This window comes from Mustelus asterias (genome assembly GCF_964213995.1).
Source record: "Mustelus asterias chromosome X unlocalized genomic scaffold, sMusAst1.hap1.1 SUPER_X_unloc_3, whole genome shotgun sequence".
Classification (NCBI taxonomy): domain Eukaryota; kingdom Metazoa; phylum Chordata; class Chondrichthyes; order Carcharhiniformes; family Triakidae; genus Mustelus; species Mustelus asterias.
The window spans coordinates 373,093-398,401 of NW_027595348.1; the positions used below are offsets into that span (position 1 = coordinate 373,093).

The window sequence follows — 25,309 nt, forward strand, 5'->3', positions numbered from 1 at the left end:
CCCAAACCCCACTCAGACCCCTAACTCCCCCCCCTTCACCCCCACTCAGACCCCTAACTCCCCCCCCCCAAACCCCCACTCAGACCCCTAACTCCCCCCCTTCACCCCCACTCAGACCCCTAACTCCCCCCCCCCAAACCCCCACTCAGACCCCTAACTCCCCCCAAACCCCCACTCAGACCCCTAACTCCCCCCCCTTCACCCCCACTCAGACCCCTAACTCCCCCCTTCACCCCCACTCAGACCCCTAACTCCCCCCCCTTCACCCCCACTCAGACCCCTAACTCCCCCCCCTTCACCCCCACTCAGACCCCTAACTCCACCCCCTTCACCCCCACTCAGACCCCTAACTCTCCCCAAACCCCACTCAGACCCCTAACTCCCCCCAAACCCCACTCTGACCCCTAACTCCGCCCCATGCCCCCACTCAGACCCCTAATTCCACCCCAAACCCCCATTCAGACCCCTAACTCTCCCCTTCACCTCCACTCAGACCCCTGACTCCCCCCATACCCCCACTCAGAGCGCTAACCCCCCCCTCCCTCTCCCCATACCCGGAGGTCAGACCACTAACCCGCCCCAAACCCCCACACAGACCCATAACTCCCCCCCCCCAAACCCCCACTCAGAGCCCTAACATCCCCCAAACCCCCACTCAGACCCCTAACCTCCCCCCCCCAAACCTCACTCAGACCCCTAACCTCCCCCCCCCCCCCCAAACCTCACTCAGACCCCTAACTTCCCCCAAACCCCCACTCAGACCCCTAACCTCCCCCCCCCAAACCTCACTCAGACCCCTAACTCTCCCCCCCCCCCCCAAACCTCACTCAGACCCCTAACCTCCCCCCCCAAACCTCACTCAGAGCCCTAACATCCCCCAAACCCCCACTCAGACCCCTAACCTCCCCCCCCCCAAACCTCACTCAGACCCCTAACCTCCCCCCCCCCCAAACCTCACTCAGACCCTTAACCTCCCCCCCCCCCAAACCTCACTCAGACCCCTAACTTCCCCCCAAACCCCCACTCAGACCCCTAACCTCCCCCCCCCAAACCTCACTCAGACCCCTAACTCCCCCTCCCCCCAAACCTCACTCAGACCCCTAACCTCCCCCCCACCCCCCCAAACCTCACTCAGACCCCTAACTCCCCCAAACCCTGACTCAGACCCCTAACTCCCCCCCCAACCCCCACTCAGACCCCAAATCCTCACTCAGACCCCAACTCTTCCCCCCCATACCCCCACTCAGACCCTTAACTCCCCCCAAACCCCCACTGAGACCCCTAACACTCCCCCAAAGCCCCACTCAGACCCCGAACTCTCCCTTCACCCCCACTCAGACCCCTAACTCACCCCCCCCCCAAACCCCCACTCAGACCCCACCCCCCCTTCACCTCCACTCAGAACCCTAACCCCCCCCAAACCCTACTCAGACCCCTAATCCCAGCCCCCAAACCCCCACTCAGACCCCTAACCCCACCCCCAAACCCCCACTCAGACCACTAACCCCACCCCCAAACCCTCACTCAGACCCCTCACTCTCCCCTTTACCCCCACTCAGACCCCTAACTCCACCCAAACCCCCACTCAGACCCCTAACTCCCCCCCAAACCCCCACTCAGACCCCTCACGCTCCTCTTCGCCCCCACTCTGACCCCTAACTCCACTCAAACCCCCACTCTGACCCCTAACTCCACTCAAACCCCCACTCAGACCCCTAACTCCCCCTTCACCCCCACTCAGACTCTTAACTCCCCCAAACCCCCACTCAGACCACTAACTCTCCCCTTCACCCCCACTCCGACCATAACCCCCCCCTTCACCCCCACTCAGACCCCTAACTCCCCCCTTTCACCCCCACTCAGACCCCCAACTCCCCCCCCAAAACCCCACTCAGACCCCTAACTCCCCCCAAACCCCACCTTCACCCAGCACATCCCCCTAATGCCCCTCATGCAACAGATGAGTCACAGCCACTGTTTCCTGAGCGTTTTTCTGTTGTTTTCAATGCACAGTACCGTGAGTTGGTTTTGTATGGCCTCATGCAGGAATTGTGTAAAGGAGGATCCAGCCACATTCGCCTTCGTGTTACACATCTTGAAGAAAGACGGTAAAATCCTCTCATTGAAAATTGGGAAGATTGAACTTCCAAGGCATCTGTGCAGTAAACTTCGCTCCGTTGCTCCCCACTCCATCCAATCTCCCCGGTTATATACTCGGCCTTTTACAGGTGCTGTCATCCTGTTTGACATGAAGTTGCAATTCACACTGCATGCTATGCATCACCTTTTGTTTATGTTCTATTCCTGCAAGATTGACTGAAGTTATTCTATGACTGAAACCTTTTCTACCTGTTTGGCATTGCTAACATCAGTCCATCCAATGTCAGTCTTACTGACCTTCCATTCTACAACAAAGGTGTCCCAAACTCTGCAGTGTGTATCTAATTGTATGTGGCCATTATTTCCATCTGTCAGGATGTCCACTTCAAGAATACCGTCTTAAGCGTTTGAGTCTTGAGAAGTTGTTTGTGAGTGCAGAAGGAGATTAGGAAAGTGTATCCCGGAATCCGGTAATGCTTGGAGTAAATTTTAGGATTGCGTAGGACTGAGAGGAGTGGACTTTGGAGCAATCTAGTCCAAGGTCTGACACAAGAATGAAAGCGTGAAGCGGCACGGTGACACAGTGGTTAGCACTGCTGCCTGACAGCGCCAGGGACCTGGGTTCGATTCCCAGCTTGGGTCACTGTCTGTTTGGAGTCTGCACCTTCTCCCTGTGTCTTTGTGGGTTTCCTCCGGGTACTCCGGTTTCCTCCCACACTCCAAAGATGTGCGAGTTAGGTGGATTGGCTATGCTAAATTGCCCCTTCATGTTTGGGGACTAGCAGGGTTACAGGAATAGGGCCTGGGTGGGATTGTGGTCGGTGCAGACTCGATGGGCTGAATGGCCTCATTCTGCACTGTAGGGATTCCATGAAAGACCCTTGCAGGAGAGGGAAGTTCCAATGGGACCCTAACTGTTTGTGGCCCTGTCACACTCACGTTGCGTGCGACTGAAAATATGAAGACGATGAGCATTTTTCTTTAGGATATGAGCAATTTACCGTGACAAAATGGAGTCCAGAAGGTCAGGTGAATTTTTTTCCTGGATTCTGTACAGACACGCATTTGAACTTACCTCTGGAAAGGCATTAAAACCTAATGCAGCACCTTCCTTTGAAGGGACTTAAAGTAACAATGGGGTTACAAATTGAGATATTTTTGGAGGCTATTCACGGCTGGCTATTGTTCAACCATCGATCCATTGTGTAGACACGGCCATGGCAATGCCTCTACCAATCATTCCACCATTTTACTCAGGGACTGTGGGTGTAGCTGGCTGGGCCAGCATTTATTGTAAGAAGTCTCACAACACCAGGTTAAAGTCCAACGGGTTTATTTGGTAGCACAAGCCACTAGCTTTCAGAACAGGCTGTCCCTTCATCAGGTGGGTGGGATTTCAGTTCACAAACTCAATTTACAAAATAATGGTCGGAATGCGAGTCTTCACAGGTCATCAAGTCTTAAAGGTACAGACAATGTGAGTGGAGAGAGGGTTAAGCACAGGTTAAGCCAGGACAGTTAGTGAGATTTTGCAAGCCCAGGCAAGTCGTGGGGGTTACAGATAGTGTGACATGAACCCAAGATCCCAGTTGAGGCCACCCTCATGTGTGTGGAACTTGGCTATCAGTCTCTGCTCAGCGACTCTGCGTTGTCGTGTGTTGTGAAGGCCACCTTGGAGAACGCTTACCCGAAGATCAGAGGCCGAATGCCCGTGACCGCTGAAGTGTTCCCCGACTGGAAGAGAACAGTCTTGCCTGGTGATTGTCGAGTGGTGTTCATTCATCCGTTGTCTTGGCGCCGGCATCTCCACATCATGGCTGCCATCGACACCACAAACTGCCGGCTCCAAGTGGAGAGGATCTCCAAGAAGATCGCGCATATCAACACAGACATCAAGTTTCTACAAAGATGCAAGAAAGCAGACAAGATACCGAAAGGACTACGGATCACGAACCCACTCAGGTCAACCTATAACACAGACTACGCTGAGAGACTTTGCCGTCGCACCTCTCTCACCCTCCTCAACCACCTCATACACCAACTCTACAGCAAACGCCGCAACCTGGAAACCAAGATAGAATCCATATTCTCAACTTGCGCTCAGGACGCCAATCAGCTGTGAGACACTGCCAAGCAGACGAGACAAAAGAACTACGCCATCGACATGCACACCAAGAACAGGAAAATTGAGAAACTCGGCATCACCAGCAGGAACCAAGCCTCCCCCGGTACCACAGTAGAAAACAGTCCCACTGCAGGGAAGTCCATTGTCAACTTGTCCGACTACACACTTCAACCAGATGAAATCGAAGTTCTCAGCCGAGGGCTCAATTTCTGCCCCACCATCAAAATAGACCCATCAGTCTCGCAGCGGACAGAGAGGAATTCATCAGGCGAATGAGGCTGCAGGAGTTGTTCCACAAACCCCAAGAGGCCAACAGCGAACACAATGAGACAGCTAATGAACCGGAACAGCCGACAGAGAGACCCGCAGTGCAACCGAAGAGGAAAGAGTCGAATTGGACTCCTCCGGAAGACCGCTGCCCTTGACTTGACATGTATGCCCAAGCCGTCAGGAGGTGCATCAATGCCAGGTTCATCAGCCGCACTCACAAGACAGCCCTGAACATCACCCAAGCACAACGCAACGCCATCCACGCTCTCAAGACCAACCGCAACATTGTCATCAAACCAGCAGACAAAGGAGGGGCCATCGTCATACTGAACAGAACGGATTACTGCAAAGAAGTCAACCGACAACTGAACAACGAGGAACACTACAGACAGTTACCCGCAGATCCGACCAAAGAACACACCCGTCAACTCAACAGACGGATCAAGACCTTTGATCCGGACCTTCAGAGCACCCTCCGTGCTCTCATCCCACGTACTCCCCGCTTTGGAGATCTCGACTGCCTCCCGAAGATACACAAGGCAAACACACCCGGCCGTCCCATCGTATCGGGCAATGGGACCCTGTGCGAGAACCTCTCCGGCTATGTCGAGGGCATCCTGAAACCCATTGTACAAAGAACCCCCAGCTTTTGTCGCGACACGACGGACTTCCTACAGAAACTCGGCACACATGGAGCAGTTGAACCAGGAGCGCTCCTCGTCACAATGGATGTCTCGGCGCTCTACACCAGCATCCCCCACGACGATGGCATTGCTGCAACGGCCTCAGTGCTCAGCGCCGACAACTGCCAGTTTCCAGATGCAATTTTACATCTCATCCGCTTCATCCTGGACCACAATGTCTTCACCTTCAACAACCAGTTCTTCTTCCAGACGCACAGAACAGCCATGGGGAACAAATTCACACCTCAATCTGCCAGCCAACATCTTCATGCACAGGTTCGAACAAGACCTCTTCACCGCACAGAACCTTCAACCGATGCTATACACTAGATACATCGATGACATTTTCTTCCTTTGGACTCATGGTGAACAATCACTGAAACAACTCTATGATGACATCAACAAGTTTCATCCCACCATCAGGCTCACCATGGACTACTCTCTGGAATCGGTTGCATTCTTGACTACACGCATCTCCATCAAGGACGGTCACCTCAGCACCTCACTGTACCGCAAGCCCACGGATAACCTCACGATGCTCCACTTCTCCAGCTTCCACCCTAAACACGTTAAAGAAGCCATCCCCTACGGACAAGCCCTCCGAATACACAGGATCTGCTCGGATGAGGAGGATCGCAACAGACACCTCCAGACGCTGAAAGATGCCCTCATAAGAACAGGATATGGCGCTCGACTCATTGATCAACAGTTCCAACGCGCCACAGCGAAAAACCGCACCGACCTCCTCAGAAGGCAAACATGGGACTGATAGCCAGGTTCCGCACACATGAGGACGGCCTCAACCGGGATCTTGGGTTCATGTCACACTATCTGTAACCCCACGACTTGCCTGGGCTTGCAAAATCTCACTAACTGTCCTGCTGGAGATGATACACATCTCTTTAACCTGTGCTTAACCCTCTCTCCACTCACATTGTTAAGACTTGATTACCTGTAAAGACTCGCATTCCAACCATTATTTTGTAAATTGAGTTTGTGTCTTTATATGCCCTGTTTGTGAACACAACTCCCACTCACCTGACGAAGGAGCAGCGCTCCGAAAGCTAGTGGCTTGTGCTACCAGATAAACCTGTTGGACTTTAACCTGGTGTTGTGAGACTTCTTACTGTGTTTACCCCAGTCCAACGCCGGCATCTCCGCATCATGACCAGCATTTATTGCCCATCCCGAATTGCCCTTGAACTGAGTGGATTGCTCGGCCATTTCAGAGGACAATTAAGGATCAACAAATCTGGAGTCACATGTAGGCCAGGCCGGGTAAGGACATTTGTTAACCTGTTGGCTTTTGACGACAATCGACAGTGGTTTTGGTGGTCATCGTTGCATCATTGGCATTCTTGCAAATTGTCCTGATGAGCACAAGATGACAAATGTTTCCAGCCGTACTCTCTCCATACTCAATCCATAATTCATCTGATGTTCAGACGAGATGTAAACACAAGGCACTGTTGATTTATTATTGTCACATGTATTGGGATACAATGAAAAGTATTGTTTCTTGCACACTGTACAGACAAAGCATGCTGTTCATAGAGTACATGGGGGAGAAGGAACGGAGAGGGTGCAGAATATAGTGTTACAGTTACAGCTAGGGTGTAGAGAAAGATCAGCTTAATATTTAATTTGATTTATTATTGTCACATGTATTAGTATACAATAAAAAGTATTGTTTCTTGCGTGCTATACAGACAAAGCATACCGTTCCGAGAGAGGGAAAGGACTGAGTGCAGAATGTAGTGTTACAGTCGTAGCTAGGGTGTAGAGAAAGATCAGCTTAATGCAAGGTAAGTCCATTCAGAAGTCTGAAGCAGCAGGGAAGAAGCTGTTCTTGAGTCGGTTGGTACGTGACCTCAGACTTTTGTATCTTTTTCCCGATGGAAGTGGAAGAGAGTAGATCTCCCCAGTCTGCTGATCAATATTTATCCTTCATTCAGCCTCACGACAACAGATTATCTGGTCATTTATTTCATTTGCTATCCTGGGAGCTTGCTGTGTGCAAATTGGCTGCTGCAGTTTTGACCCCACTGCAGTGGCTGCACTGGAGCAATTGGCTGCAAAGTAAAACCTGAGGTTGTGAAAGGTGCTATGTTAATTCTGTGTTTCTTTCCTGTAACCTCAAAAGTGGTCCAAAGGAGTTCTTTTTAAAATAAACTGAATGTCGGGGAGTGTCTGAAAAGAATTCTGTTGTTAAACTGTTTTGGTTTCCAACAATCAACAAAGAAACCACAGCAGCTCTAATCGTGGGTGTTGTCTCTGTAAGCAGTTCAGAAGAGAAAAGAAGCAGTAATTCATATATTGAAATGCCATCACTTGCCTGAAATAAAGCTTTGAGAATTCAATCTCCGGTTTTTTTGAAATCTTGTGGACAAAAGCAGGGAATCTGTGCGCTGCCCACCAGCCCTTGCACCTTTCTGTTCTGTTCTTGCGTAGATTACAATGGCGGAACTCTACAAACTGTATCCGAATGCACGGAATTGCTCGGAATTTCTGTCGACCTGTTGTCAGGCAAACATTTTTATTGAAACCAAGACTTTCGAGACTTGAATGAAAACTTTAATCAAGGTGCTGGAAGACACAAAGGACCATGAGGGGATGAATGTATTCAAGAACCCTTAATATGCCACTGATCGCATTCAGCTGCTGCTCGGGGAAAGGAAAACTCTCACGTTCATCCTATAGACAGTATTCTTCCAAGATCTGAGCAGAGAACCTGAGAGTGTTTAATGGGGACAGTGTCAAGGGAGCTTTACTCTGTATCTAACCCTGTACTGTACCTGTCCTGGGAGTGTTTGATGGGGGACAGTGTCGAGGGAGCTTTACTCTGTATCTAACCCCGTGCTGTACCTGTCCTGGGAGTGTTTGATGGGGGACAGTGTAGAGGGAGCTTTACTCTGTATCTAACCCTGTACTGTACCTGTCCTGGGAGTGTTTGATGGGGGACAGTGTAGAGGGAGCTTTACTCTGTATCTAACCCCGTGCTGTCCCTGTCCTGGGAGTGTTTGATGGGGGACAGTGTAGAGGGAGCTTTACTCTGTATCTAACCCCATGCTGTACCTGTCCTGGGAGTGTTTGATGGGGGACAGTGTAGAGGGAGCTTTACTCTGTATCTAACCCCGTGCTGTACCTGTCCTGGGAGTGTTTGATGGGGACAGTGTAGAGGTAGCTTTACCCTGTATCTAACCCCGTGCTGTACCTGTCCTGGGAGTGTTTGATGGGGGACAGTGTAGAGGGAGCTTTACTCTGTATCTAACCCCGTGCTGTACCTGTCCCGGGAGTGTTTGATGGGTCAGTGTAGAGGGAGCTTTACTCTGTATCTAACCCCATGCTGTACCTGCCTGGGAGTGTTTGGTGGGGACAGTGTAGAGGTAGCTTTACTCTGTATCTAACCCCGTGCTGTACCTGTCCTGGGAGTGTTTGATGGGGGACAGTGTAGAGGGAGCTTTACTCTGTATCTAACCCCATGCTGTACCTGTCCTGGGAGTGTTTGATGGGTCAGTGTAGAGGAAGCTTTACTCTGTATCTAACCCCATGCTGTACCTGTCCTGGGAGTGTTTGGTGGGGACAGTGTAGAGGTAGCTTTACTCTGTATCTAACCCCGTGCTGTACCTGTCCTGGGAGTGTTTGATGGGGGACAGTGTAGAGGGAGCTTTACTCTGTATTTAACCCCGTGCTGTACCTGTCCTGGGAGTGTTTGATGGGGGACAGTGTAGAGGGAGCTTTACTCTGTATCTAACCCCATGCTGTACCTGTCCTGGGAGTGTTTGATGGGGACAGTGTAGAGGGAGCTTTACTCTGTATCTAACCCCATGCTGTACCTGTCCTGGGAGTGTTTGAAATGGAAAGTGGTCCACTTTTGCTGCTAACATTTGTAGCCTTAACACAAAAGAATAACTTGAAGGAATGAGAGCATTTTGACAAGGTTTCCTTTCAAACTGTAACAGGTTTAATTGTCACACACAAAATCTAAATATTCAATCTCTAATGAAGCCATTCATTCTCATTGGAGAGCATGCAAGTCCTGGGGTTTGTGAATTGGTGTTTGGAGAGTTGGACAACCCTCCAGTGAAAAGCCCTCAGCAAAGTATTTGACTCCTTTTCATTTCCTTCTTTTAGGACTACCCAAAAAACCGGCATCCAGGTTGGAGTCGAGGATCAGTGGCCTATCATGCAGGTATGAAGCTGAATTGTTCGCATTGCTGGGAGCCTGGCCGTGCGTTTGTCAAAATGATTCTCTTGGATTGTGTCGAGACCAGCGCAGGAGCTGGCCTTTGCACCCTTGCATTGCTATATTAACACTGCATCCTGTTTTGTACTGATACAGACCAATTCTGTTCTTCCCAGACATTACCATCCTCCGGTTAAAACTGCATATGTCATTGACTGTCCCACGTTTCGCTGTTTTTTTTCATGTCAGTCGATCTCCCCATGTAATGCAGAGCGTACAGAGAGTGGGAAAGGGAAAGTATTTGATGAGAGCTGTGTTAAAGAGGAGATGGGGACATGATGTAACACATCGAGGTGTGTCATGTTTGAATATGTAGAAGGTGGGACGTGATGGTGGGGAAGACAAATTGAGAAGAAAGTGAGGTAACGAGAGTGGATGGGGGCCAATCAAGCAGCGTGGATGGGCCCAGGGAGAGAACTTTCAAAACAAGTGTACTGGAGCAGAATGAGTGGAAATACCAAATCATACATTTAAAAGTTCAGCATCCTGTTGGAAAACCAGCTTTATGTCTGGTGGAGGCCTGAGAGCACCACAGCGCCACCAGCTGCTCAGTGATTGGAATTACAACAGGACCAGTTTTAGCATCGAGTGTGGCCACAGGATTTGATTATGACAAAAAGATTTGGTTTTGTGAAAAGGAAGTGTGTGCAAGCCATGCCACGTGTAATAAAAATCAATTTCCAGAGAGTGGACAATTTCCCTACAATGAAGTGTCATCCAGACGCGTTGGCTCTGTTCTCTCTCCACAGCTGCTGTCAGACCTGCTGAGTTCCTCCAGCAGTTTCTGTTTTTGTACCATTTCCCTGTGACGTTTTTGTGAATTGTACTTGATAATCACAGTTCTGCTCCCAGGATCTGATCCTGACAGCATCGTTCTCTGCCATTGCTCCTGTCACCAACAAAAGGCAAAGAAAATTGGAAGCAATGCAAAGTTCCACACATGTTCCATTATCTGAGAGATTCACACTTTTGCATCTAATATATGTTTGCAAAGAGCGCCCCCTCAAAGGCATCCATGGAGCCCTGTCAGGCTGATTGCATTGAATTCAGTGAACACAGCTGTTACATTTTTAGCATCTTCTCTACCATTATTGTGGATTATTTTATTTCCCACCTTAGACCATCCTTATGGCTGACTGCCAACTCCTCAGAATTTCAAGGGGGTTCTTTTTCTTGTCAGTATTGTACCAGGGATTGAACAGCGTACCTTGATTATTTTTGACTCTGGTCTCTCCACACCAGGCTGTGAAATTAGTAGCGCATCAGATTGGATCTTGTTTTAAGTTTAAAATAGCCAGTGAGTTTACTTTCCATTAGATAGCAAGGCATCTAAGTAACTGTTTGAATACATAATTATAGTGGCCACTCAAGTAGAGTAAATAAGGTTGCAAATCAGAACCACACTAGCTCTGTAAATATATTTAATAGTTTTGTAAACCAGTCCAGCTTTTTGAGCAGTTGATTTATATTGGGTGATGGTTTTGATGGAGATTTGTTGCGGTCACTGGCTTTGCTGATTTATTGCCATGGAGGGGGTGAACTGTGCCCTAGGCTGCCAAAGAGGAGAGGGGAAGGAATATGTTCGTGACTCTGATGAGGGTTGTCGGCGGAGTGGAAACCTGATTGGAGGGATTCAAACGTGGAGTTGCGAGAAAGTCGGGGCTGTCTTGGGAGGTGACCGTGTGCTCGATGGAGGGGTACAGAGTTTGGAGAGGGAGATGGTAGATTGTAAGGTTGGGAGGGGCAGGGGATGTTCTCTTTGGGAGGGGTGGGGGCGAGGAGGATGTTGGTGTGCTGACGGCAGATTTCAAACAGCAGAATGCCGTAACTGAGGATAGCGGTTGAGGGGGAATAGGGTCAAGAGAGCACAAGAGGTGGATCTCGTGGACAAGAGCTTAGAGTGGACTTGAGGGGAGATGGGGGGGGGAGGGTAGAAACTGGAAAAAAAAGATGTTGGGTTCAGGATGAGAAAGCTTGGCTTGATTGTTGAACGTAAGCGAATAACACTTTGGTGCAGTACTGAGGGAGTGCTGCACTGTCACAGGCGCCGTCTGTCAGGTGAAATGTTAAGCCGTCCTGCGCTGTCAGGTGGATTGAAATGATCGCACAAACAATTTGAAAGAAGAATGGGAATTCTCTTCAATGTAATGATCAATATTGCTCTGCAAACCAACATCACTGAAACAAATTATATCTGCTCATTTACCTCTTGACCATGAGGCCTATGCATAGTTTGCAACAGTGACTATACTACAAAACAATACTTAACTGGCTGGAAAGCACTTTGGGACATGCTGAGGTTCTGAAAGGCGCTGTCTCAATGTGAGCCTGTCCTTCCTTCCTGAGATTGAGAGAAGGAACAGACAGGGAATCGCAGAGATGAAAGTTGCCCTATAAGCTGAATTCTCTCAGACTCTTTAAATAAGTGAGTGCAGAGAGAACGTCAAGGAGGGAAATCAAAAAGAGAATGTTCCGCAGAAACCGTCCAGTTTTCTAGACGATCGTTTAATTCTCCTTCAAAATAAAAGTCAAACTCACGAGTTTGGTTTTACAGTGTACCATGAGGTGAGCTTTTGAGAACTAAATGCCTGAAAGTGTGGAAAGGTCTTTAGTGAAGTGAATCCCAGGTGACAGCAATGCTGTGCAAATGAATTACAGTTCAGGTTAGGGCTAAGCTGATCTGACATGCATTTGTCATAATTACCAGCTGAAACATGTGGAGCTGCTTGAGGTTTCCATCACCTTTTCGATGTTAATGAGACTGTCTGATCTCTGTTGTGTGCCAGGTTGTGGGAGCTCTTTGCTGCCCAGTGTGTTGAATTCTTTTGCAATAGCTGTTGTTGCGACAAGGCTTTCGTGCTGTGCAGCAAGGAAGTGTGAAATCTGTTCCCACCCGCTACGCACTGAGCTGGCTCTTTAATTGTATTCTGCTGGTTTCCATAGTGAGCAGAGAAACATTTCCAAACACTCGCTGCAGCTGGATGTGGACAGATGGGAGGATGTATGCAGATGCAATCCTGGCAGTGGGTTTCACTCGGGACAAAAATTCCAATCCAAGGAAAAGGATGTGAAGAGGCTGGGAGGGAAGTTGATGAACACACTGGGTTGAGAGAATGACCAAAAAAATGGGTGGCACAACCGCTGTTAGCGTGTCTGTCCCAAAGTCAGAAGATTGAAATTCAAATAGTTTTGCTGTCAGTCAACATAGTAGCAATATCCTTCAGGATATCCAAATCTAATTCTGCATGATGTTACCACATCAAAGATCAGCAATAAGCTCACCCGAGTGTCACAGACTGGCTGGGGGTGGGGGGGAAGAGGACGGAGGGGGTTGGTCAATTTAAACTGCCCTGAGTTCCCCACTCTCTACCCGGCCCGAAACAGGTGCTTGTTGATCCTGATTTCCCCCTTTATTTTCCCCAGCCCTTAAACTTGAAAATGTTCTAATCGTCTTTAGCAGGCTGATTCCTGGGATGGCAGGTCTGTCATATGAGGAGAGACTAAGTGGGTTAGGATTATATTCACTGGAGTTTAGAAGAGTGAGGGGATCTCATAGAAACTTATAAAATTCTAACAGGGTTAGACAGGGTAGATTCAGAAACCTTTTAGGACTGAGGTGAGGAGAAATTCCTTTACCGAGAGGGTGGTGAATGTGTGAAATTCACTCCCACAGAAAGTATTTGAGGCCAAAACATTGTCTGATTTCAAGAAGAAATTAGATATAGCCCTTGGAGCTAAAGGGATCAAGGGATATGGGGCGAAGGTGGGATCAGGATATTGAATTCGATGATCAAAATGAATGGTGGAGCAGGCTCAAAGATCTGAATGACCTACTCCTGCCTGTAGTTTCTATGTATGTTAATAACTTGCAAATGAAACTCTAGGTTAGATGTAAGAAAAAGGATTGGTTTATTTGTTACACACACATGCAGACACGTACACATGCAGACGTGTACACACAGACACGCAAACATGTTGACACGCATGCACACACATTGAAACGCACACAAACAGGCACACATTGATATGCACACATGCAGATGCGCGCGCATGCAGACGTGCATGTATGCAGACACCCATGCGCGCACACTGACACGTACACACGCAGACATCAGACATTTATATATACACACACACGTGCACACTGACACATGCACACATGTAGCCAAGTACTCAGATGTGTACCCACATTGCCACAAATGCGCGCACGCAGACACACGCACACACTTTTTTGATTTGATTTATTATTGTCACATGTATTGGGATACAGTGAAAAGTATTGTTTCTTGCGCGCCACAGACAAAGCATACCGTTCATAGAGAAGGAAAGGAGAGAGTGCAGAATGTAGTGTTACAGTCATAGCTAGGGTGTAGAGAAAGATCAACTTAATGCAAGGTCGGTACATTCAAAAGTCTGACAGCAGCAGGGAAGAAGCTGTTCTTGAGTCGGCTGGTATGTGACTTCAGACTTTTGTATCTTTTTCCTGACGGAAGGAGATGGAAGAGAGAATGTCCGGGGTGCGTGGGGTCCCCACATGTACACGCAGACACGTACACATGCAGGCATGTGTACACACGTGCACACATTGACGCACGCTGGCATGTATGTGTGTAGATGTGTGAATGTGCTGATGCACCCACACAGGCACACATTGACAATCATGCTTGCAGACATGCATGCACACACATTGACATGCACACAGACATGTGCACACGTAGACACAAACAGACATGCACATGCGCAAAGGCAGTTTTGTGATGTCCACCTCTTTTTTACACTCTCACAATAAATGGGGAATAAGGTAAAAGGAGAAGGATTCAGAGCTCGACCACAATAAAATACAAATGTGGGTTTTACATGTGCCCAGAGCCAAGAATCAGATGTCACCTGGAATGTTCCTTCTGATTGTAGAATGCCCCCATCTTTTTCAGTGAGACTTCTACGGTGGGGGAAGGCATGTAGAGTGAGTTAGTCTGAAGGCACGAGTTCCATGGTTCCGGCCATTGGCAGGTTTGATGAGGGTCAGATTCTTTCTGCTGCCACCGACTTGATGATAGACAGCGCAGGTTGTTGCCTGGAGTTCTCTTCCTTTGGATGTCAGACAGGAGGAACTGCTGGAATTCAAATCCAAAAGACGATATCACAATGCAGCTTGGGGGAGGCCATGTGACACACTTCAATGTTGGACACACGATGGCTGGAATGTTGAGCTTTAATTGAAGTCAGGATTCCTTTCATTTTTGGAGACATGGGTTAACCAACTGCTGCCCTCTTTGTTGAAACTGTTGTGTTGGGACTGCTAATGCTTTGGCCATTCACACCATTATGGGAGATTAAGACCTGCGGAGATTTTACTTTGTTCGGAGTTAGCAAGAACAGACTCACCAGCCCTGTGGCCATTGTTACTCAGCTAAAAACATGTCGTTAGCTCCGCAATTTTCCACTGTTTAATCTTTTACCACTCGACCATTACATGAGGAAGAAATAAGCCTGATTTGAACAGCTGACTGCCTGATAATTTAGCGAGAGCTTCAATCAAAGCAGAAAATGTTGGAAACACTCTGCAGGTGTGGCACTATCTCGGAGCGAAAGGAACTGAATGAATAATCCCGGGTCTGTTTCTCTCTCCACAGATACTGACTGACCTGCTGGGTATTTGCAGCACTTTCTGGGTTTTGTTTCAGATTCTCAGCATCTGCAGGCCTTTGCTTCAATATTTTCTTTGTCAGGATAGGGTAATAAGTGGAACAGGAACTCCCATCTCAAATTCATTTACTGGATGAACCAGTCCTAAATCATTAACACAAACTTGGCAGCAAGCTGGAGAAGAGAGAAAAATCTATCTACTGGAATGTGATATCTTTGAGAGGAGGGATAGTACAGATAACCATAGAACCCTGACAGTGCTGGAGGCCATTCAGCCCATCTGCACTGGTGGCCAATGCACCTAACCAGCACGTCTTTCGGACTGTGGGAGGGAGCACCCAGAGGAAACCCACGCAGACACGGGGAGAATGTGCAAACTCCACACAGACAGTGACCCAAGCCGGGAATCGAACCCGGGTCCCTGGCGCTCTGAGGCAGCAGTGCTAACCACTGTGCTGCCATAGAAACAGGTTGATTAGCAGATCGCATCAATTTTTTTTTGACATAAACATACTTTATTCCTAAAGTATCTGAAAGGACATTCCAAACATTTCAAAATGGCCACCACACACTCTCCAATAATATTCCGGTTTTCTACATCCATCACATTTCACTCTGAGGTGCTTCAATACAATCAAAGAAACATCACAGTTATTACAAAACAGATGGCATGAATGGTGCGATAGTATTTAAGTTGTCAACGTTGATCAAGTTGTATTCACATTTATTCATTGTCAGTCATATGGCCCAAGGGGGATTCTATACAATTCCCCTTGCCTCAGTTCACCATGACCGAAAGGTCTTAGACAGAAAGCTTTCCCCGTTGCACCCATACAGTGGCTGGCCCAAGCTTTAGTGCATCCCTCAGCACATGGTCCTGGCCTTTGGAATGACCCTATTAGAAACATAGAAAAACTACAGCACAAACAGGCCCTTCGGCCCCACAAGTTGTGCTGAACATATCCCTACCTTCTAGGCCTATCTATAACCCCCCCATCCTATTAAGTCCCATGTACTCATCCAGGAGTCTCTTAAAAGTTTGTCTGATCTAGAACTGGTAGTTTGAGATCCATACGGCATAGAACATAGAAAAACTACAGCACAAACAGGCCCTTCGGCCCACAAGTTGCGCCGGTCGTGTCCCTACCTACCTAGGCTTATAAATAGACTTACCGATAACCCTCCATCCTATTAAGCTCCATGTACTCATCCAGAAGTCTCTTAAAAGACCCTATTGAGTTTGCCTCCACCACCACTGACGGCAGCTGATTCCACTCGCCCACCACCCTCTGTGTGAAAAACTTACCCCTGACATCTCCTCTGTACCTACTCCCCAACACATTAAACCTGTGTCCTCTCGGAGCAGACATTTCAGCCCTGGGAAAAAGCCACCGAGAATCCACCCGATCTGTACCTCTCAACATCTTGTACACCTCTATCAGGTCACCTCTCATCCTTCGTCTCTCCAAGGAGAAAAGACCGAGCTCCCTCAGCCTATCCTCATAAGGCATGCCACCCAATCCAGGCAACATCCTTGTAAATCTCCTCTGCACCCTTTCTATGGCTTCCACGTCCTTTCTGTAATGAGGCATGTCACAGCTGATTGTGCAAAGGCCAAATTTAGCAATGCTAAGGAAACAAAGCAGCAAAGAATTACTTCCCACTTAAAAGATGATTGGCAAAAGAACAAGAGGGTAACAGAACTTTCTTAGTGAGGTTAGCATTGCTGCCTCACAGTGCCAGGGACCTGGGTTCGATTGCCGGCTTGGGTCACTGTCTGTGTGGAGTTTGCACATTCTCCCCGTGTCTGCGTGGGTTTCCTCCGGGTGCTCCGGTTTCCACCCACAGTCCAAAGATGTGCGGGTTAGGGGGATTGGCCATGCTAAAATGTGCGGAGTTACAGGTATATGGCGGAGGGGTGGGCCTGGGTAAGATGCTCTGTTGGAAAATCAGTGCAGACTTGATTGGTCAAATGGCCTCCATCAGCACTGTTGGGATTCTATGGATTTCACAGACAGGAAATTTGTACAGCACTTTCACAGCCACAAGAAGTCCGAAAGGACTTCACAGCCAACTCAGTACAGTCAGTGCTGTATGGTCGGAAATGATGATGTGGAGATGCAGCAGCCAATTTGTGCACAGCAGACTCTCAAGAAACTATCCGCTAATGACCAGATCATTTGTTTTTGAATGATGCTGATTGAGATATAATTATTGGCCAGGGCATTTTGAAATTTGAATTTGGAACTAAATGCCAGAGATGCATTTTAGCCAGCAACACAGTGTTTACTTTTCCTGTACAAGACCATGCCCTTTTCTGAAGAAAAAATATTTGAGGTGGAATTTAGTTGTAGATGTGGAGAATTGTGGAAGTTCCAGCATTCAGTGTAGCAAAGAGGAAACTGGATTAAAAACCTCTCCAGCTCCTGCAGTACCTCAGAATAGCGGAGCTTCGTGCGATCTGGAAAACACTTCCTGACGGTGCAATCCGATTTCAAAGCAACATTCCAAACGTAGTTGAGCATATACCTGAAGAGAACTGGTGGCACGCTGGTTAGCGCTGCTGCCTCACAGCGCCAGGGACCCAGGTTCGATTCCCGGCTTGGGTCACAGTCTGTGTGGAGTCTGCGTGTTCTCTCCGTGTCTGCGTGGGTTTCCTCCGGGTGCTCCGGTTTCCTCCCACAGTCCAAAAGACGTGCTGATTACGTGCATTAGCCATGCTAAATTCTCCCTCAGTGGACCCGAACAGGCGCCGGAGTGTGGCGACTAGGCGGTTTTCACAGGAACTTAAGGATAAGATAAACATAAAGTTTATTTATTAGTCACAAGTAAGGCTTACATTAACACTGCAATGAAGTTACTGTGAAATTCCCCTAGTCGCTACAGTCCGGCGCTTGTTCTGGTCAATGCATGTCTTTCAGACTGTGGGAGGAAACCGGAGCACCCGGAGGAAACCCACGCAGATACAGGGAGAACGTGGAAACTCCACACAGACAGTGACCCAAGCCGGGAATCGAACCCGGGGTTCCTGGCGCTGTGAGGCAGCAGCGCTAACCACTGTCGAGTTTACCACAGTTAGAGCAGCTCTGACCCTCTCCAGTTGCCATCAGCATTGTTAATCTCAGCCACTCTTCACATTGACATTCAGTTCCAAACAGGCAGTCTAAGTTTAATGCTGCTCTCTGCAATCTGGGGCTTTAAACGTGTCCTTAATCTCTGTATCTAACCCCGTGCTGTATCTGTCCTGGGAGTGTTTGATGGGGGACAGTGTAGAGGGAGCTTTACTCTGTATCTAACCCCGTGCTGTACCTGTCCTGGGAGTGTTTGATGGGGACAGTGTAGAGGGAGCTTTACTCTGTATCTAACCCCGTGCTGTACCTGTCCTGGGAGTGTTTGATGGGGACAGTGTAGAGGGAGCTTTACTCTGTATCTAACCCCCGTGCTGTACCTGTCCTGGGAGTGTTTGATGGGGGCCAGTGCAGAGGGAGCTTTACTCTGTATCTAACCCCATGCTGTACCTGTCCTGGGTGTGTTTGATGGGGACAGTGCAGAGGGAGCTTTACTCTGTATCTAACCCCGTGCTGTACCTGTCCTGGGAGTGTTTGATGGGGACAGTGTCGAGGGAGCTTTACTCTGTATCTAACCCCGTGCTGTATCTGTCCTGGGAGTGTTTGATGGGGACAGTGTAGAGGGAGCTTTACTCTGTATCTAACCCCGTGCTGTACCTGTCCTGGGAGTGTTTGATGGGGACAGTGTAGAGGGAGCTTTACTCTGTATCTAACCCCCGTGCTGTACCTGTCCTGGGAGTGTTTGATGGGGGACAGTGCAGAGGGAGCTTTACTCTGTATCTAACCCCATGCTGTACCTGTCCTGGGTGTGTTTGATGGGGACAGTGCAGAGGGAGCTTTACTCTGTATCTAACCCCGTGCTGTACCTGTCCTGGGAGTGTTTGATGGGGACAGTGCAGAGGGAGCTTTACTCTGTATCTAACCCCGTGCTGTACCTGTCCTGGGAGTGTTTGATGGGGACAGTGTAGAGGGAGCTTTACTCTGTATCTAACCCCATGCTGTACCTGTCCTGGGAGTGTTTGATGGGGACAGTGTAGAGGGAGCTTTACTCTGTATCTAACCCCGTGCTGTACCTGTCCTGGGAGTGTTTGATGGGAACAGTGTAGAGGGAGCTTTACTCTGTACCTAACCCCGTGCTGTACCTGTCCTGGGAGTGTTTGATGGGGACAAACACTGGTAGTCCTACATATACAGTCCTTTGCCAGAGTCCAGCCTGCCAGAGGCTTTTATCTGGCCACCAACTTTCTTGATCCAAAAGTTTGGTTGAACGTGACCCTGGCAGCATGAAATAGGTGGTGCAGCCAGCCTCCTGATCGTATCCCTGCTCGATGTTCAGGCAGTTGGGGCACTCTGTGATATTCCCGTTTGTTGTGCCATACATAATGGTTGTATGAGCTGTGCCAGTAACAGTGGCCATTTGATTGTGGGAACCCATGTAGCTGGCGTTCGAGGTACTGAGAAGCTCCACTTCATCATGCGCAGCATGCAGACTCCTTTGGCCGGAAGCTGTCATTTGGTGAGGCAGTGAATGTGTTCGTGCTCTATCTGGGGTGTGAGCATTTCCCTCTGCCAGCTATGCTCGAGAATTAAACAATTCTACACTTCAAGAAGTCTACCAGAGTCCTTGGAACTCTCTGTTACTTGGAGACTTCAAAGCTTCCCCCTCTACCGACTTTAAAATTCTTTACTTCAACAAGCATTAATATGTACCCAATATCTCTCTCAAAAAATAGCATCCATCATATTTCTCAAAACCCTGATGGCAGCCCCATTGATTCCAGGCAAGAGAAGGAAAATTGAATGTTGGGTCTTTCCTTTTGAAATTTCTTTGCCCAATCCATGAGTGAGAAAAAATGTGAAATGTGGCCCCTCCAAAAGGTTGGAGACCACTGAAGTAGAGGGAGCTTGCCAATGCCTCGATATGAAGCCATGCTGTCTGTGATTTGGGAGTATTTGATGGTCTCCGTGTTCAATTACCCAGTATTGGGAGTGCCAATAGCTCCAAACAAATATGTACAAAACAAACTTAAGCTTCTCAAACCTCTCCTAGTTAGGCATCATTAGCTTTAGAGCTTTTATCAACAACAGATGATCATTAAAAGTTAAAATTGCATGTCACGTTCCCGGGAACTGCTGCAAAAGAAAACATGTCAAAATGCAGTGGGTTTGCTAAGATTAGCTGTTATTTTACAGTCAAACTCTCTCTGATGTGGTGGAGTTGAATTAATTAATCACCAGTTAAGATTGCAAGGCAGGACTGGGAGGGAAGAGAACGGGAAGTCGCTAGTTTTCACCTCCGCTTTATTTTTTTAAAATTTGCAGTGCCACTTCTCTCAACAAGAATTATCTGGGACTGATTTGTGCACGTTTTAAATGGAAGGCCATTTAGAAATTAAGAGTGTATATTTGGCAAGTAAATATTTATGTTGATAAATGTAATTTAGTCGGAAGAAGAAGCAGGTCACATACTTAATGCCTCTCTAAATGGGATAGTGAAACAGGGATTTCAGGGTACCGAGACACCAATCACTAAAACTAGTGACACAAGTTTACAAGGCCATCGGTGAAGGCAGTGGTATTGCCACTGGACTTGTAATCCAGAGACCTGGGTTCGAATCTCACCACAGCAGATGGTGGAATTTGAATTCAGTAAAAATATCTGGAATTAAGAATCTACTGATGATCATGAAACCATTGTCGACTGTCAGAAAAACACATCTAGTTGACTAATGTCCTTTAGGGAAGGAAATCTGCCGTCTTTACCTGGTCTGGCCTACATGTGACTCCAGAGCCACAGCAATGTGATTGACTCTTACATGCCATCTGAACAAGGACAACTAGGGAGGGCAATACATGCTGCCCAGCCAGCGACACCCACACCCCATGAACAAATAAAAAAAAAACAAATAAAGCATTGGTATTCATTCCAAGAGTGAGGATTGAAAATCAGACAATCTTTTTAGACCATTTGTGAATGGTTCTTATATCCTTCCATATTATAAAAAGGATATTGAGGCCAGGAAGAAGTGCAAAGCGATTTATAGGACATCAAAACTAATCTGCTAGATTCAGCAGGTGAGAGCTCTATCTCTCTCAAAATGAAGACAGTCTTCAAGATAATTCAAGGGTGGACATCGAGAAGATGTTTCCACTTGAAGGTGAGACCAGAACTTAGGAACTTTGCAATATAAGTTAATCACTCATCAATCCAATCAGGGAATTCGGGAGAAACCTCTTTGCCAGAGATGCTGAGAACGTGGAACTTGCTGCGGCGACCAGTACAGATGAATTCAAGGGGAAGCTGGATAAACACATGAGGGAGAAAGGAATAGAAGGATGTGGTGATGGGCTTGGAGGATAGGAGGAGGCTTGTATGGACCATAAACAGCAACCTGAACGAGTTGGGCAGGATAGCATGTTTCTGTGTACTTTGTACGTTTGTTTATCTAAATGATTTAAAGTACATACAGAATTAACATACAAACAGACAATAGCAAACATGTACTGTGTGGGTAACATGACAACTAACTGGGATTTATGTCAGGTTATGGCAGGTGTCTACAAGGCAAAAAAGGAAGTAACAGACTGTGCAAGGCTTTGGGTTTCAGTGGGTTTGAGAGTTGAGGAGGTGGCCAAGAGAGGTTAGGCATTGCGGACTGTGCTTCAGAATACTGCAGCCGAGATCTTTAATTTAACATATCTGCTTCTGCCAAGTTCTGCATTAAGAATCTGCCAACCACAAAGTCTTTCCATTAACTGATGGCATCTTTCCATACGTTCCGACCTTGTATCTTGTGAGCCCTGCCAAAGGTTCCAAGGAAAATTGAGTAAAAAGAGGCTCCAGTTGTACCCAAGCTGATAAAATTCAGGATGTCAAAGGTGTCGACTCCTTTTTGTGCCAAAGTACTCGAGTCCAACAAATTGACCTGAAAGTTTCCCTCTTTCCATGCCTGCACACACAGTGGGTGAGCAGCCAGGAAACATTGGGAAGGGATTGGTTGCAGTGTATTAGACAAATTCTCCATATGGCTCCAATTCGGCGTTGATGCACGTTTCACCATGGCTCGACTCAAGCTGGAGGTGAATTGCTCGAAATGAGACTATTTGCACAGCACCTTTAGAGTAGGAACGTGTCACAAGTAGTACAATCAGACAAAATGGACAAGATATCAGGATGGGATGGCCACAAGCTCTGTCTGAGAGGTTGGATTTCTGCTGCTTCTCACAGCAATATGGGGAGAGAATTGCAGAGCTTTGGGGCTGAGACTGGTAAAGGAAGTGGGGGGGTATGTGAGGTCAGAGTTAGGGGGGGGGTGCAGGATTCTCAGGGTGGCTGAATTGGTCAAAAATGGTGAGAATGCGAGGATGGGAATCTTCAAATTGAGCGAGTGCCAGACTGCACCTGATGTTGGTCAGTGACCACGGCTGTGAGTTAGGATACGGACAACACAGCTTTGGATGAGATGTTTTGGAGGCTAGAAGATTGAAATAGTTGAGTCCAGAGGCAGTGAAAGCCCAGAGCAGGATTTCAGCATGGGATGAGCTGAGTCAGGCGTTGAGGTGGCAGGGGTGGCAATGCAAGGGAGGTGGAGGTGGCGTTGGGGTGGAGGTGGGAGGGGAGAGTGGGGAGGGGGAGGGAGGCAGGAGGGGGAGGTGGCCGGAGACAGGAGGTGGTCTTTGCTTTGGAAAGGATGCGGAGTGAGAATTGAGATCCATTCAGACGCTGCAGCCTACGCTGGTTCAGGCTGAAGCAGTTGCTAAGTTGAGGGATGGAACTGGCCAGGGGACAGAGTTTGTGGTCGGGACCATCGATAATATCTTTGGTCTTTGCCACGCTTAACGGAAGAAAAGTCTGCTCATCCAATACTGGATGTTGGACAGACAGCGGGACGACTCAGAGGCTGTGGGATGTTCGAGAGAGAGGAGAAGGTCAGAGATGGGGATCACGATGGTTGTCAGCTGATGTCACCACGGGGAGGTACGTGGATGAGAAATGTCTTGGGGCTGAGGATAGATCCTTACTTTGGAGCTAACAGTTCAGGAGTGGGAACGTATTCCATTGCCAGAGATTCTCTTGACCCAGGTGAGGACAGTCCCACCCAGCTGGACAACAGAACAGAGGCATTCAGGGAGCATGGTATGGCCAACCTTGTCAAAGATGACAGCCAGGCCAAGATAGGCTCATTTGCCACATTCATGGTCTTTGAGGATGTGATTTGTGACTGCAGCTACAATTGTTCTCAGAACTGTAGCATCACAGAATGTTCATCAGAGGAAGCCAGACTTTTAATTGCAGTGAAAATGGACACCGATTTGAGAGGAGGCAACACATTGAAGGACTTGGGAGAGGAGCGAGAGGTTGGAGATGGAGTGGTGGTTTGTGAGAGAAAGGGAAGAAATCTTTTTTTACAAACAGCCATTGCTGATTCAGATCAGGGTTCCGGAGTTGACCAGGTGAGACTATTAGAAAAAGAGGCTGAACACACAATCCAGACAAATAACATCGACTATATTGTGAACTGAAGGCCTATTTTAGAGTATTCCACTCACAGATAACCAATACCTTTTTAAGGCTTAATGTGCATTTTAAAGTTCCATTGGTTAGCATTTTACCAAAGTATTTAACTGATGTGACTTATTAAGTAGAGAGGAAATTGGAAACATCTCAGCGGCTGATTTGAACAGGAATGTTGGCATTTTCGGTTTTGTTTTTGTAACAGATCCTATTAAAAACTTGTGCTGTTTGTTTTCTCTTGGAATTCCTTCATTTGGACTCATTTCTACTTATTACTTTGCTCGTGTAGTGTCAGTTTTTCCATGAGATACAGCACGTAGGTAAGATGTCAGTAGACATGGGATACAAGACAAATATGCAGTTTGGCTCAATAAATGAGAAGCGGCATTGTGGGATTAGATGTAAAGCTGTGGAAATGTGAAGTCCAATCGAAAGCAGCTGTTCTGGAATATGGTTAAATTGGAACAGTAAAACTGAGTGTTAATCTGAAATTTTGTGTAAATCAGATATCCTTTTATTGTACTCCTGTGGCTTGGCAGCTCCAGAAATATTTTCCGTATTTCCACAGTCTCTGCATCCAGTAACTTGAAACTTCCCGCACTTTCCCAACGTTGATTTTTGAGACACAAGTGGCAGTGTTAGTGGGCCAACCTGTCACCACACGTAGCAGGGCAGAAGGCAGCGGTTCAGTCCCTGGATGATGCCAGATGCCTCTGCTCAGGGAAGGGAAGGTAGCCAAGCCTTCAACTTTTGACCAGTGACCCCTGCTGGAAGTTGCAAGTGCCTGTGCTCATTGGGCAGGAAGTGGGTCAGCCTGGGCTCTGAGACCCTTGACCGTCCCACCCATAGGTATTTGCCTGAGATGTGAGGGATGCACTGCTGCAAGCACTTGACAGCTTCAGGAAAGGAGGGGAGAGAAAGCTGAATGACTGCTGATGATGTTGGCATGATGTGTAGAGGATGTTGGCATGATAGCAGTGTAGAGGATCAGAAGGACCTTGGGGTCCGGGTCCATAGGACTCTGAAATCGGCCCCGCAGGTGGAGGAGGTGGTTAAGAAGGCGTATGGTGTGCTGGCCTTTATCAATCGAGGGATTGAGTTCAGGAGTCCGGGGATAATGATGCAGCTATATAAGACCCTCGTCAGACCCCACTTGGAGTACTGTGCTCAGTTCTGGTCGCCTCACTACAGGAAGGATGTGGAAAAGATTGAAAGTGTGCAGAGGAGACTTAGAAGGATGTTGCCTGGATTGAGAGGCATGCCTTATGAGGATAGGCTGAGGGAGCTCGGTCTTTTCTCCTTGGAGAGACGAAGGATGAGAGGAGACCTAATAGAGGTATACAAGATGTTGAGAGGCATAGATCGGGTGGACTCTCAGAGGCTTTTTCCCAGGGTGGAAATGTCTGCTACGAGAGGACACAGGTTTAAGGTGCTGGGGGGTAGGTACAGAGGAGATGTCAGGGGTAAGTTTTTCACTCAGAGGGTGGTGGGTGAGTGGAATCGGCTGCCGTCAGTGGTGGTGGAGGCAAACTCAATTGGGTCTTTTAAGAGACTCCTGGATGAGTACATGGGACTTAATAGGATTGAGGGTTATAGGTAAGCCTATATAAGCCTAGGTAGGTAGGGACATGACTGGCGCAACTTGTGGGCTGAAGG

The 25,309-nt window shown here is 48.0% G+C and overlaps 1 protein-coding gene across 1 annotated transcript in view; it reads left to right on the forward strand.

Annotated features, from left to right (window-relative positions):
• spryd3 (SPRY domain containing 3) overlaps window positions 1-25,309 on the forward strand; it is a gene marked incomplete at its 3' end in the record, with an annotated part of 286,555 nt that overhangs the window by 243,533 nt on the left and 17,713 nt on the right. The window contains exon 8 of the mRNA XM_078208993.1: window positions 9,313-9,370. Coding sequence (XP_078065119.1) covers window positions 9,313-9,370 — 58 coding nt within the window. The remainder of the gene's footprint in view (window positions 1-9,312; window positions 9,371-25,309) is intronic.